The 14656-nt window shown below is 53.0% G+C and overlaps 1 protein-coding gene and 1 pseudogene across 2 annotated transcripts; both read right to left on the minus strand.

Moving 5' to 3' along the window:
- LOC119696322 overlaps nt 1–14656 on the minus strand; it is a 2199709-nt pseudogene that overhangs the window by 943505 nt on the left and 1241548 nt on the right.
- On the minus strand, nt 8022–11784 carry LOC119696343 (olfactory receptor 14I1-like). Of its 2 annotated transcripts, XM_038126048.1 has the most exons (3): nt 11627–11784; nt 10700–10896; nt 8022–9017 (listed from the first exon to the last, which is right to left on the minus strand). In XM_038126048.1, the coding sequence occupies exon 3, from the start codon at nt 8992–8994 to the stop codon at nt 8062–8064; it is 933 nt and encodes a 310-aa protein (XP_037981976.1). In that variant the 5' UTR covers nt 8995–9017; nt 10700–10896; nt 11627–11784; the 3' UTR covers nt 8022–8061. The 2 variants fall into 2 exon arrangements, with proteins under 2 accessions (XP_037981976.1, XP_037981977.1); XM_038126049.1 differs by lacking the exon at nt 10700–10896.

The raw sequence follows: 14656 nt of genomic DNA on the forward strand, positions 1-14656 counted from the left end.
AGGGCTCCCTTGGTTCCACGAGGCCCAGCAGAGTCACAGTGCTCTCCATGATTCCATGAGGCCTCATAGTGTCACAATGGTCCCTTGGTCTCACAGGGCCCCACAGTGTCACAATGGTCCCTTGGTCTCACAGGGCCCCACAGTGTCACAATGCTCCCTTGGTTCCATGGGCCCTGTGCTGCTGCATTCCCCCCTCCCCTTCTCAGGCCGCCCTGCCAGCTGAGAAATGCTCCTTGGGCCTCGGCCTTGGCCAGCAGCCCCTGGGCTCAGCTCCTCTGCAGCTCATCACAAACACTGGCTGCCCCAGGCACTGCTGCTGCCCAAGGAGCTCCTGGTTTCTGTAGGAGCAGCCCTGGGAACTGCTTTTGTTCCCTCAGTTTTGTTCCCTGGCCACAACATCCCTGTTCTCACACTGCCAAAGAAAGCTGTTAATGCCGAGTGCGGCCAGGATGAACCGTTGCTGGGACTGAAGCCCCTCTCTTGGGGTCCTACAAACAGTGCTCCAAAAGGAGCCCCTTGGAGCTCTCCTGGGCCAGCGACTCCCTCTGAGTGGGGCCTCTCCCAGCCGGGAACTCTCCCGTTTGCTGCACTCGGGGATCCCTGAACAGCGACAGAGCCTGCGCCAATCCCCCCACTCCTCCAGGCTCAACCCTTCACCTGCTGGGGAGATGCCAAAGGATCCCCAGGGAGCATTTCCTGCCCTCAGGGGAATTTCTCACAGGTGCCTTGCACTGACTCTTGGTGTCTGTGTGCACACAGGAGTGCCTGTGCTGGGGAAATGGGGCAGAAATGCTGCTCTCTGAGGGGCTGGAGTGCCTTGGATAGCTGAGTCAGTCAGGCCTGTAGGTAAGGTTAAGCCATGAGGAAAAACTGAAGTGAAATGCTTCTAAGATTTCTTCTTTTGCTAAGTTTTTATGTTTAATATAAGTTATAAGCTGAGTTAAATACTGTTAAATGGTATTCATCTGTTAAATTGCAAAGTCATAGGTTATAAGTTAGGTTAAATACTGTTAAGCTCTGTTCTTTAGCGAAATGGAGATGTTTAAGGCATCAGTATAGGTTAAGGCATATGTCAAGTCCTGTCCATTTTAAGCTGTGTTAAGCTTTTAGACCATAATCCTTTTATCCTTGCCCTCACTGTCCTCTTGTCACACACAGACACAGAGGGACAGTTTTGTGTTCATTTCTCTGTATGCCTGGATTTTGTTTGGTTTTGTTGTGGCTTTGTTTCCTTGGTGTGCCTGAAGTGTCAGTCAGGAGCAGAGTGACTCTTGCCAAGGAACTTTGCCGTGCTGTTGCTGAATATTAAATCTGGTTTTTGTGGGTCCCTTGCCAGGGATTTTTTCAGTGCTCTCAAGCCCTGGTTTGTAACAGGGTGAAGGGGCCCTGGCCCAGGCTCTGGTCCTGGGGGACTCGGGGATGCTGCCAGGACAGTCCCTGTCCCCCTGTCCCAACCCCACGGCCCCAGCCCCCCATCCCTGTGTCAGGCTCTGGGGTCGATTTCGTGGAACATCCTCTGGGGGAGCCTGCTGCATCTGGGGTGGGGGACACGAGGGGGCAGGGGCCTCCGCTGTGCACGAGCAGCGTTGGACTTCTCTGGGGGGAACTGTGAGGGGCGGCTGAGGCAGAGTGACCTCCCCAGCGACCTCACACAGCCCCTGTGATTTCGCACAACCTTCTTATGATTTCATATGCCCTCTGTGATGTCACACTACCTCCTGTGATGTCACACAGCCTTCTTAAGATGTCACACACTTCAGTGATGTCACAGAGCCAACTCTGAGATGTCACCCTATGATGTCATACACCTGCTCTGTGATGTCACAGAAGACTCTGTGACATCACAAAGTCACCCTATTATGTCATTGTCTGTTCTTTGATGTCACAGCTGGCTCTATGATGCCACACAGCCACCCTCTATGATGTCAAATCCAGCTCTGTGATGCTACAACCCCCTCAGTGATGTCACGAAACCCTCAAGAACTCAGTTACTTCGAAACACTGAAGTTTCTTGCACTTCCAAGAGATCCCTGTCAGGGACACAACTGAGAAAGTGTCCCCAGGTTCCAGCCAGAGCAGAACACTGGAGGCAGTGATGACAGCTGGGGACAAGCAAGGCAAAGGTGTCCCTGGTGCTGAGCAAACCTGGATGTGTTTCAGGAATGCAAAGGGCCAAGGCATGAGCCCCAGCCCCTGGCAAGGCAGATCCTGTCCCTCCCTCCTTGCTCAGGGCTCTTCCCGGGATGGGCACTGGCATGTGGGGATGTGCAATGCCAAGGGCAGCACCATGGGGCGGCCCCTGCCAGGCTGCTAAGCAGGGCCAAGGAGGCAATGAGGCCCCAGGGCTGCAAGGGTCACTTGTCCCCTCGTGGCCTCAGGCCCAGGGCCAGCAGCCATGGCCCAAGTGCTGCCCAAGTTGGCTCTGTCAGGGCCTTGCAGCTGCTGCCCATCCCTGTGCCCTGTGCAGCCCAGGCTGTCCTAAGGTGTCCCTGCCCTGCGCCTCTGTCCCTGCAGGCTGTCGTCATGCCCCGGCTGCCCCACCTGGCTGGCCCCTTCCTTTGCTGACAGCTCTGCATCCTGCCTGCCTCTGCCTGCCCACACAAAGCCTCGGGCTTGGTACCAAAAGGTTTAATTCAATTTTTACCATGCCTGTGAACTTTTAGCACAGGAACAAGGCATGCAGGGCCTGCTTTCCCAGCAAGGATGGTTGGAAGACCAGAAAAAGCCATCTGGCTCAAGAATGCAGTGATAGAAGAAGGAAGGACTGAATCTGGGAACTTTGGGTTGGTTTTATGGCAACAAGTAAATGATAACACAGTGACTGTATATAAGCAACACACTGGTAGAATTGCATGACAACATAAGGTTAGGACTTATCTCCTGCTTGACCTCAGGGCTGAATAAATGATACCCTCTTAAACAGCAAATTAGTGCTGAGGAGTCTTATTCTGATATTTCAGAGATTTGGTGATGGCAAGACCTCTCAGAACCAAGGAGTCAAGTGTCACACTGAGTAAACTCATGGAACAAAGGGTTCATTGTTGTTCTGCGGAACCCCATGGAACCAAAATCCATTTTCGGCACATTGGGGCCACATTGAACCAATGGTCCACGGTGATACTGCAGATCCAAGGAGACCATTGTGACACTGAGAAACCTCTTGGTGACCATTCTGACACAGCAAGGCTTTGTAGAACCATGGGTCCATTGTGGCACTGCAGAACCTCATGGAACCACGGTGACCATGTTCTACCACAGAACCTCATGGAACAAAGGGACCATGGTGACACTGCAGAGCCAAGGAGACTGCTGTTGGCAGTGTGAAAGCTCATGGAACCAAGGGTCCATTGTGACACAGCAAGGCCTGGTGGAACCAAGGGTCCATTGTTAAACTGTGTGGCCTCATGGAACCATGAGCCATTGTGACACTGGGTGGCCACATGGAGCCAAGGGGCCACTGTGACACTGTGGATCCAAGGAGACCATTATGACTGAGGAACCGCATGGAACCAAGAGTCCATTGTTCCACTGTGGGGCCCGTGGAACGAAGGGCACCACAATGACTTTGAGGAGCCTCATGGAACAATGGAGACTGTTCTGACACTTTGGGCCCCACTGGAACCAAGGGGCCATTATAGCATGGCAGGGCCTCGTGGAATCACGGGGACTACAGAAAACACTGTGGGTCTCTGTAGGATGAAGGGTCCAACGGAGCCAAGGATACCATTGTGACACTCTGGGGCATCATGGAACCAAAGGTCCATTGTGACACAGCAGGGCCTCATGAAACCATGGAGGCCATTTTTACACTTTGAGGCCTTGTGAAACCAAAGGGCCATTGTGGCACTTCAAAGCCTTGTGGAGCCCATAAGGGGACCACAGTGACACTGTGGGGCTCAGTGAAACCCATGGTCTGTTGTGACACTGCAAGGCTCATGGAAGCAAGGGACCATTGTGACACTATGGTGCCTCAAGGAAACAAGGGGCCAGTGTGACACAACTGGGCCTTGTAGAACCAAGGATTCAATATGACATCACCATTGTGACACTGCAGGGCACCATGGAAACTAGGGAACAGGTCTGGTTGGCTTGGTGCGACTGGTCCAACTGCCCTTGGCATGTTGAGGGTCTCTTCTCATGTACCCCTGAAACACTGGGACTCTGGGCTTTGCTTCAAATGGAAAAGAACTGTCCTTCTCCTTCAGGTGTCCTTGGCTGAAATGGGATTCTGCCTCCAGAATTCCCATTATCCAGGGATTGCTCCCAGACAAACACTGCTATTACCAAAAAGTCTGGCTGACCGTGAATTCCTGAGACCTGGATCTCACCTGCCTTCAAACACAGAGGTTTTCCTTCCTAGGGAAAAGAACCCTCCCTCTTGCACAGGCACCCATGGCTGAAATTGGTACTTTTCCTCTGAATTCCCTGTATGCAAGGGCTCTCCCAGACAAAAGCTGCCAGGACAGAGTGCTCTGGCTGGCCTTGCCCTCTGCTGGTTGCCTCTATTCTGCCCTGAAACAGTGGGGCTGCCGCCTTTCCTTCCCATGGATAAGAACCATCCTTCTTCTCCAGATTCCCATGCCCAAAATTGGGATTCCACCTCCAAAAGTCCTATATCCAAAGACTGCTCCTACACAAAAGCTGCCATTGCAGACAGCTCTGGCTGGCCTTGGCTTCTAATGCAGTCTGAATAGATATGAAAATCAAGACCCTTCATGTCTGACAGTAAATAACACTTTGTCCCCACTCCCTCCCCACTATTTCCCTCATCCAACCCCTGGCAGTCCTATGGATCAGGAATGGTGTGGCCAGCAGAAGCAGGGCAGTTGTTCTTCCCCTTTGCTTTGGGCAGCACTTCGAGTGCTGTGTCCAGTTCTGGGCCCCATTTTAGGAAGGACATGGAGGGGCTGGAGCACGTCCAGAGAAAGGCAACAACGCTCGGGAGTGGTCTGGAACACGAGTCCTGTGAGGAGCGGTTGAGGGAGCTGGGGTTGTTTATCCTGGAGAAGAGGAGGCTCAGGGGAGACCTCATCACTCTCTACAACTCCCTGACAGGAGGGTGCAGCCAGGTGGGAGGATCGGGCTCTTTTGTCAAGGAACGGTGACAGGACAACAGGACACAGCCGTCAGCTGCATCAGGGGACATTTAGGCTGGATATTAGGAAATATTCTCCACACAAAGGGTGATTGGGAATTGGAATGGGCTGCCCAGTGAGGTGGGTGAGTCATTATCCCTGGAGTGTTTCAGGAAAGACTGGATGGGCACTCAGTGCCATTGTCTGGGTGACAAGGTGGTGTTGGGTCCCAGGTTGGACTTAATGCCCTCCAAGGACTTTTGCAGCCTGGTTGATTCTCTGATGATTGTGACACTGCAGGGCCCTGGGGAAGCAAGGGGCCATTGTGACACTGCGGGGCCTGGTGGCACTAAGAGGACCATGGTGACACTGTGTACGACATGGCAGCACAGACCAAGGGGCCATTGTGACACTGTGGGGATGAATGGAAGCAAGGAGTCCATTGGGACACTCTGGGTCCTCCTGGAACCACAGAGGCCACTGTGATACTGTGGGGCCTTGTGGAACCAAGAGGCCATTGTGCCACTGCAGAACCAAGGAGACCCTTGGGAGAGCCTGGGGACAATGGAATCAGGGGGCCATGGCTCCATTGCAAGGACTCTGGGAACTGAGGGAACAATTGTGACACTGTGGTGCCCCATGGAACAAAGGGTCCCTGGTGACACTGCAGGATCTTGTGTCACCAGGGCTCCATGGTGACACTGCAGCACCAAGGAATTCATGGTGGCACTCTGAGGCCTCATGGAACCAAGAGGCCATTGTGACACTGTGGAAACAAGGAGAGCATTGCTGCACTGCCAGACCTCATGGAACAAAGGATCCATTGTGACACTGCAGGGCCTTGGGGGACCACAGTGCGACTGTGACACTGGAAGGCACAGGGATCCAAGGGACTTTGTGACACAAAGGGGTCCCATGGAACCAAAGAGACATTGTGACACTGACATGCCTCATGGAATCATGGAGACCATTGTGACACTCTGGGGACTCATGGAAGCAAGGGGACACCACACTGGCTGAGATTGTTGATCTACTTCGGGGCAGGAGGGCTCTGCACAGTGCCCTGGACAGGCTGGATAAGGGATCAAACACAGCAAGGGGAGGTTTAAAAAGTCCAAGTTTCGGGTCCTGCAGTTGGGCCACAACAACCCCTGCAGCACTACAGGCTGGGGACAGAGTGGCTGGAGAGCAGCCAGGCAGAAAGGGAGCTGCAGGGACTGATGGACAGCAAGGTGGACATGAGCCAGCAGTTTACACAGGTGGCCAAGAAGGCCAATGGCTCCTGGCCTGGATCAGGCTTTTTATCCTGGAGGAGAGTAGGTTTAGGGGAGGCAAGGTGGTGTCAGGGCACAGAATGGAATTGATGATCTCCAAGTAGTTTTCCAACCTTTCTGATTCTGGGATTCCCTGAAACCACCCTTGGAGCAGTGGCGCAATGAGCCCTGGGAATCCTCTTCAGAAGCTCCAGCAGCCCAGGTGCCTCAGCTTCTCCTGCCAGCCCCAAACCCATCCTGTCAGTCCTGCAGAGCCTCTGCAGCTCCTCCTCATTGCCCAGAACAGGGAGCCCCACAGGCAGACACAGCAGCCCAGATGTGCCCCCCTGGCATGGGGTGCCTCTGGCAAGGGAGCAGCAGGAGGCACTGCAGGAGCCTGCAGACAATTGCTGCAGCACTTGGAGGATGATCCTGCTCCCCAAGGGCCGTTCCCATGGTGCCAAGTCAGGAACTGCAATGGGGAGTGGGGCCAGAGAGGAAAGGGCAAACAGGGATGGGCTGTTTGCAGGGCAAGGAACACGTGTTGGCAACAGCAGGAAATTTGTATAAGGGAAGAGCAAAGAAAGCAAAGGTGAAGCCAAGGAAATGCTCAGGGCAGTTTGGGGGTGGCTGCCAGGCAGCCCTGGCTCTGAACAACAGTGTCTGCAGAGGGACAGGGAACTCCCAGCTGATGGGAACAAACTTTCTGGCTGACTGCAGAGGCCAGCACAAAGCTGAGTGCTTTCCCTGGTGTCCCCCAGCCCTTGCTGGCCCCAGGGGCTGATGGCATTTGTGCTCCCTCAGGTTGATGTCCCCACAGCAGCAGCATGGGGGTGCTCCCGCCTGCTCTGTGCAATGCAAACAGGGGCTCCTGAGCCAGTGCGGCCGTGTCTGTGCCTGCAAGGATGCGGCACCTCTGTGAGTTGGGGGAGAGGCCAGGGCTGCAGAGGAGGGATGGTGTTGGCAGCTCCATGAAGACGCTCTGGGACGCTGCCCTGGGCTGTCCAGCGCACTGGGGATGGATCAGCCCCTGCTCTGCTGCTCCTTCCTGTGTGCCCCAGGGCCCTTGCAGAGCTCCAGCCATGCTGTTTGCCCCCAGCCTGCCCACGGCCACCCTGGGGCTGCTCACGGGGGTTTTCTGTGCTCAGCATTGGCCTGGGTGTGTTCTTGAGAGAGCCTGGGTAAGGAGGCTGGAGCCCCCATGCCCTGGCCTGAGGCGTTAGCGCTGCCCCAGCAGTGCCCATGGCCTGTCCCTGCTGCAGCCCCGGCACTGCCACCCCCAGCACTGTGCCCAGCCCCGAGAGCACTCAGGCCCTACAGCAACACCAGGGCCACCAGGGCAGCGGGGCAGGGCCATGGCAGCAGCACTGGCAACACCAAGTGCTGCTGCTGCTGGGCACAGCTGCTGGGCCAGCACCGATCTGCCCCCAGCTCTGCACACAGACATTGCTGCTGCAGCTCTACAGAAGGCAACAAAAGGGAACCTCTGCAGAAAACTCTGCTGGGAGATCCCTAAGTTCCTTTAAAGCCACCAAGAGGGCAGCCATTCATTGACACAGTCTGTGGCCACAGGGAAGGTGGAGAGAAACACAATGAGAAATGGCACAAAAAATGACATTTCTTTGTTGACTATATTTCAAAAGACACATAAAAAGAACCTCCACAGTGAAACCAGCAATGAAGTATTAAAGATGACTTTTATTACAAGTGATTTGCAAAAATTGGCCAGCAGTTTAATGTTCCTGAAAGCATCCAGTCATCAGTGTCCACACTGCAGCCTTGAGCTCCTGGTTCCTCAGGCTGTAGATGAGGGGGTTCAGGGCTGGAGGCACCACCGAGTACAGAACTGACAGGGCCAGATCCAGGGCTGGGGACGACATGGAGGGGGGCTTCAGGTGAGCAAATATGACACTACTGAGGAACAGGGAGACCACGGCCAGGTGAGGGAGGCAGGTGGAAAAGGCTTTGTGTCGTCCCTGCTCAGAGGGGATCCTCAGCACAGCCCTGAAGATCTGCACATAGGAGAAAACAATGAACACAAAAAAGCCAAAACCCAAACAGGCACTAACAGCAATTGGCCCAAGTTCCCTGAAATAGGATTTGGAGCAGGAGAGCTTGAGGATCTGTGGGATTTCACAGAAGAACTGGCCCAGGGCATTGCCATGGCACAGGGGCAGGGAAAATGTATTGGCCGTGTGCATGAGAGCATTGAGAAAGGCACTGGCCCAGGAAGCTGCTGCCATGTGGGCACAAGCTCTGCTGCCCAGGAGGGTCCCGTAGTGCAGGGGTTTGCAGATGGACACGTAGCGGTCATAGCACATCATGGTCAGGAGATAAAACTCTGCTGAGATGAAGAACATAAAGAAAAAGACCTGTGCAGCACATCCTGTGTAGGAGATGGTGCTGGTGTTCCAGAGGGAATTGTGCATGGCTTTGGGGACAGTGGTGCAGATGGAGCCCAGGTCAGTGAGGGCCAGGTTGAGCAGGAAGAAGAACATGGGCGTGTGCAGGTGCTGGCTGCAGGCTACGGCGCTGATGATGAGGCCGTTGCCCAGGAGGGCAGCCAGGGAGATGCCCAGCAAGAGGCAGAAGTGCAGCAGCTGCAGCTGCCGCGTGTCTGCCAATGCCAGCAGGAGGAAGTGGCTGATGGAGCTGCTGTTGGACATTTGCTGGGGCTGGCCACGGGGACCTGTTCATGGAGAAAGGACAGTGACAAGTCAGGAGAGGCTGCTTCAAGCCAAACCTGGGCCAGTCCCTGCAGACTGTCCCGCTGGGACTCACCCAGCCTTGTTCCTGCTCTGGGAAATCCTTCACCCAGGTCCCTGCCTGAGCTCCAGTTGTGCTGGCTGAGTGTGCCAGGAGCAGCAAGCTCTGTGCTTGGGGGCTCTTGAGGAGCCATCCCTTCTCCCCTGCCCTGGGTTTGTGGCCACTTGGCAGAGGAACAAGGCTGGATATTCAGGATTTGTCAGGGGAATCACTACTAATGCTGAAAGGCTTGGTAGCATCTGCGTTCACACTTCTAAAGGATAGGAGGAGTTGTATTTAGGAATGTTATACCAACCCACACATAATTCCTGACTCTCTGAGGTCAGAAATCCCCAGCATTTCTGCTGCACTCAGAGTTTGCCACTGAGAGATGGGAGAGGCAAAGGATTCCCTGGGGCTCAGGGAAGGTGAGGGGCTGCATGGGCTTGTTCCCAACTGCCCTGACTTTACACCTTTGGCTGCAATCAGGGCACAATCACACTCCCGGGTCAGCCTGGGATAAACCAGACCCTGCCCAGAGCAGAGGGATCCCTGAATGTCTCACCCTCTCTAAAGGTGTCTGGGCAAGGTCTCAGCCCCCCCTTGTGCCAAGGGCACTCACGACTCCCTTGGCAAACCCAGCAGCATTTCCTCAGCTCTGGCAGCTTTGCCCTTCCCCGGGGGACATTCAGGGAACTCCCAGAGGCTCTGGCACAGATTTGCAGCCAGGAGGGCAGCTCAGAGCTTGCAAGGGCACAGCAAGGAGATCCCCGGCTGTGCCCAAGATGGGATCTCAGCGAGGGGGCTCAGCTCACTCCCCTTTCCCATGGACTGCTTTGCCCACAGCCCCACAGGTGCCAGGGAAGCTTGGACACCCCATTCCCATGGGCACCCCTGCCTGGTAGGAATGCCAAGGGCAGTGCCTGACTCAGCTGCTGCAAATGCCAGAGCCTCCCTGAGAGCAGCAGGTAACAGTGACAATACCAGGGCAGTGCAGAAGCAAGAGAAGATGTTGTGGTGCTGTGCCTGAGAGGGCAGGGCAGAGACAGCCGGGCACTCAGGACAGTGTTCCCGTGCCCAGCTGTGCCCAGCACCTCCCACACACCAGCAGTGCCCTCCTGCCCCCAGCACTGCTCTCTTCAGCCCCCTCTCCTTCCCTGAGCATCTCCCTGGGCCTGGACATTCCCTCCTGAGAGGAGCCTTGTCCCTGCCAGCGCTCACAGAGCCCATCCCAGCCTGTGTGCCCTCGCCCCGGCCCTACAGAAACCTGCCTGTGTGCAGGGCCCTGGCTGGGGCAGGCTCTGTGTGCAGGTGGGCAAGGGCAGCTCAGGAGAGCCCTGCTGGGCCCTGCAGAGGTGATGCTGCTGCTGTCCAGGGCTGAGGAGTGGCTGAGGGCCCTTTGGGAGGCTCCCAGCAGGGAGACTGACCACCCAAAGTGACAGTTCTGGAGTCTCTGGAAATGTTCAAACATTCCTTTCATGATCCTGTGTGTCCCTTTCCACTCAGAATGTTCTGGGATTCTGGGATTACAATTCCTCTGCTGCTTCCCTCATCCCCCTGTTACCTATAATCAAAAGAGAAATAAACCCTTGCAACAGTGTTAGAAGACTAGAGTATAAACCAGACCTTTCTTGGAAGCTTCCAGGTGTCCCAGTGGGAATGGAGCACACCCAGGCCCTGATTTCAACAATTTTTAAAGGTTGATTAATTGGGATATTGAACAGGAACATCCAATAGCAGATTCAGTTGCCACAGTTACACACCCCTGGCTCAACTCATTGCAGCAGGTCCAAAGGCTTCTTTGCCTTCACTTTTTGTCATGACTGCTCATATTCAGGTTAAAAAAAAAAAAAAAAAAAGAGTTCCTATAAGTCATCTTCCTATAAGACTGTTTAGTATATCAGGACTATATAAGAGGATAACGCTATACAGTATTTCAGGAATATATTTAGACAGTCAGGTTTTTGTTCTAAAATCTAAAAATAAAGTAAAGAAACATACTAGAGATTTTTAAGGATAAAAGTTTTATTAGTATATAATAGTAGTTTAATAGAGTTAATTAAGAGTTTATTAAAGTTAAGCAAGGATAATAGTTTTTTACAAATATAAAAGTAACTTAGAGAGCTATGAATACATAAAAATGTAGAAAATGCAAAAATCTTTTTGTCATCACCCCAACTTTCCCATCCTGTTCCAAGTAGGAAATTGAAAACACTCTCAGGAAAGCTCCTGATCTATAACAGCAATCCCAGGCTTACCTTCTTTGGGAAATGTCCTCCGGAGCTGTGCCCAGGCTGGTCTGGAGCTGGGAGCAGCCCTGCCCCACCCAGCCCCTCTCAGCAGCAGCACCTGCCCTGCTCAGGGTGGCTCCTTCCCCCCATAGCTTCTCCCCAGTGCTGGGAGCAGCTCCCCGGGCCGGCTGAGAGCTGTCCCTGGCAGGCAGCAGAGTCCCTGCCCCAGCACAGCACCCTGGGCTGCAGGAGCCTGCTCTGCAGGACAGCCCTGGGCACCCCTGGCTGCTCTGCACAAGAGACAATCAGAGAATGTACTCACAGGGTCTGTAGGCATTGGGATGTTCCAGCTGTAGGAGATCACTGCAGGAGCTGCAGCTGCATTGTCCTGCAGCCAGAGGTTCCTGTGCCAAGGGCTGGCAGGGATTCTGCCCCAGGCACTTCTCAGCACCTTCCCAGCCCTGACTGATTGAAGCTCTCTGTGCCTCTGTGCTGTGCCCGGGCTGGCTGCAGGCAGTGCCCCAGCCCTGCTGGGCTGGCAGAAGAGCTGCTCAGCAAGAGAAATGTGCTTTTCAAGCTCTTCTTGCTTACCAGGATTGCATTCTGTGCCAGGAGCCCAGCCCAGCTCAACAGCACAGACACAGCACAAGGACTTTAATGACCCTCTGGGGCTTTGTGCTCAGGCCTTGAACATCAGTCCCTGAGAGGCAGCTGAAGAAACCTCTGCAGAGCTCCAAGTCAGAATCACACTCCAAAGTTTCTTGGACTTTTAATGGGTCCCAGTGAGGGACACGACTGAGAAAGTGTCCCCAGACCCCAGGCAGAGCAGAGAACTGCAGGCAGTGATGACAGGTGGGGACAAAGAGAAGCCAAGTCTTGGTGCCCTGGGGCATAGCAGGCTCTGTGCCACCAAGGGCTGGCAGGAGACACCTTGTCCTCAGGCACTGGGGCCTCCTGGCACAGCCCCAGCCAGGCTGGCCACTGGCAGCCCCTTGTCCTGCCCTCAGCATCCCCCCCTAGCCCACATGCCAGTGGCCTCAAGGATCTGCTGGAAGGAGTCCCTGGGGAGCCTTGCTCAGCAATGGCCCTGGGGGGCTCCTTCATGCTCCCAGGGACTGCAGGGTTTTTCAAAGGACTTTGGGTTTGGCTTTTGCCTTGGAGTCTCTGAGAGGTTTGTGCAATCATGGCCTCCAATTATCCACTGTAATTAGTCCCTGGAGATTCTTTTCCAGTAGCAACATTCAGTGGGACTCATTAATACTTCTGGATACTTTATTGTTGTAATCTACTTGGTGTTTCCCTTTTGGTAGCCATTTGGTGAGAATGATTGTGCAGTCACAGCCTCCAATTATCTGCTTTATTAAATCCCTTGAGAGCCTTTATTAGTAATGACACTCAGTGGGGCTCATTAATACTTTGAGATACTCAAGGTTTTTTAGGTACTTTGGGTTTTCCTTTCCACACCAAATCTCTGAGTATTTTTTTTTAACCATCCTGGCCTCCAATTCTCTCCTCCAAGGAGTTCATGAGGAGCCTGTGTTGGGGATGGACCTCAGTTGGACCCATTATCGCTTTGAGACACTTTGGGCTTTTCTTGTGATTTTCACTCCTGGAAAGGTTTGTGCAATCTCCTCTCAGGCCCTGAGGTTCCTCAGGCCCTGAGGGCTCAGCTCCAAATGCACCACAGGGCTCATTAGTATGAAGCAAGTCCTGACAAACCATGGCTCTGCCTTGATTTCCCTCTGGTCTGGGGCAGTTCATCAGGAAGGTTTCCTTTTACAGTTATGGAGAAATATTTCAATGAGCTTCTAAGAAATATGTAATCCTATTTTAGAGCGCATTTTATCACTGTTCTCTTTAGAGAAGTGCTGATTGCAGCATTCTGTGATTGATATCGATGTAGGGCTGCTCGTAAGGAAGTCTGGCCAGGTCAGAGAAATTGTACCTTGGAGCTGACTCGATGTAGACAGCCTTGCCCCTCATTCCATAACACCATGTGAGAAAAAAATTTCACTTTCAAAAATTTAAATGTTTTATTAAGACCGTATCAAAATACAACATAAGACTGAATAAAGAAAAGAACACAGTGCCAGGAGCAAAGGATTCAGTCACCATATGCTTATCTACAAAATTGATGTTCTCTCTTTTATACCTCTTGCCCCTCCCAAAGTCTTTTCAATCGACTCCTTCTTCACTGTCCAGTGGTGGAGATCACTTTCTTACAGCTTGACTGGAGGTCAGGTGCTGCCATAGTAACAAGCCCACCCTCCCAAATGTCCTGACTACTGAGGCCATCCTGTGAAACCAAGGCAAGAGGGAGGGGAAAGATAATTATACATCTACACAACTTCTCTTAACATATATTTAATATTCACCCCTTAATTGTGAGAGTCAACCATAGGATTACTCATCTATAACAAACCCCTCTTTTCTTTTTCTAGAAGTCATTTTGTTCAAACAATTAAGTCAAAAATTTTTTGTCTCTCTTGAATGAGTCATACCAGCATCAGTTGATGTGGGCAAGGACAGTGGGAACAGGAGAAAAAAATCTCAGTTTTTCCTTAGACACGCCTATTTGGAATGGACAAAAGGGCATCACAGAGGTCTGATATGGATTTGACTCCCATCTACCGTGCCTGTGTGGTTGCTGCCCATCGTCAGTGTACCTTAGGGGTGAGTACAGAGACCAACTCGGTCCTGCCCGCTAGTCCCTGTTGTATTAAAAGACAATTGAGGAATGACAGAGGTCTGCTATGGCCTTTTGTCCCTACCTTACCATGCCTACGGGGCTGCTACCCGCAGCAGGGCTATGGAGCCTTCTTGGCAGCGAATAAAGGGGCCAACCTGGTCTTGCCCTCCTTCCTTCCTTCCTTTGTCTTATTTTCTTAAAGAAGCTGTCCCATTACCTTTTACAGTCCCTTGTGTTCTTCCCCTCACGAGATGCTGGTAATTCTCACCCATTAAGACAGGAAGACAGTTCTCCAGCTGGTTGGTGAAAGCTTGACTCTACTTTTTGGGCGTCTCGGTGTTTTTCTGGTTGTCTTTCAGTCTCTGCTTGAGAGTCAATCTTGTTTCCCCCAGCCTGGATGTTACAGTCCACTCTTCGGGTTCTTCTGCTGGGCCTTTGACTCTGTTGCCATTAGTCCATCCCCGCTCTGCAGTTTGCATGGCCGATTCCGTGGTGAGCAGTGCCTGAAAGGGACCTTCCCACTCAGGAGTTAGAGGCTGATCTCTCCATGACTTAATCATCACCCAACCCCCAGGATTAATATTATGGATTCTGAAATCCAGGGTGGTAGTTTGAGGAATTGCCCCTTTATGTCTTAGCCCCTCTAAGGTTTGTGCTCTAGAC

Source organism: Motacilla alba, unplaced genomic scaffold (assembly GCF_015832195.1).
Source record: "Motacilla alba alba isolate MOTALB_02 unplaced genomic scaffold, Motacilla_alba_V1.0_pri HiC_scaffold_28, whole genome shotgun sequence".
Classification (NCBI taxonomy): Eukaryota; Metazoa; Chordata; class Aves; order Passeriformes; family Motacillidae; genus Motacilla; species Motacilla alba.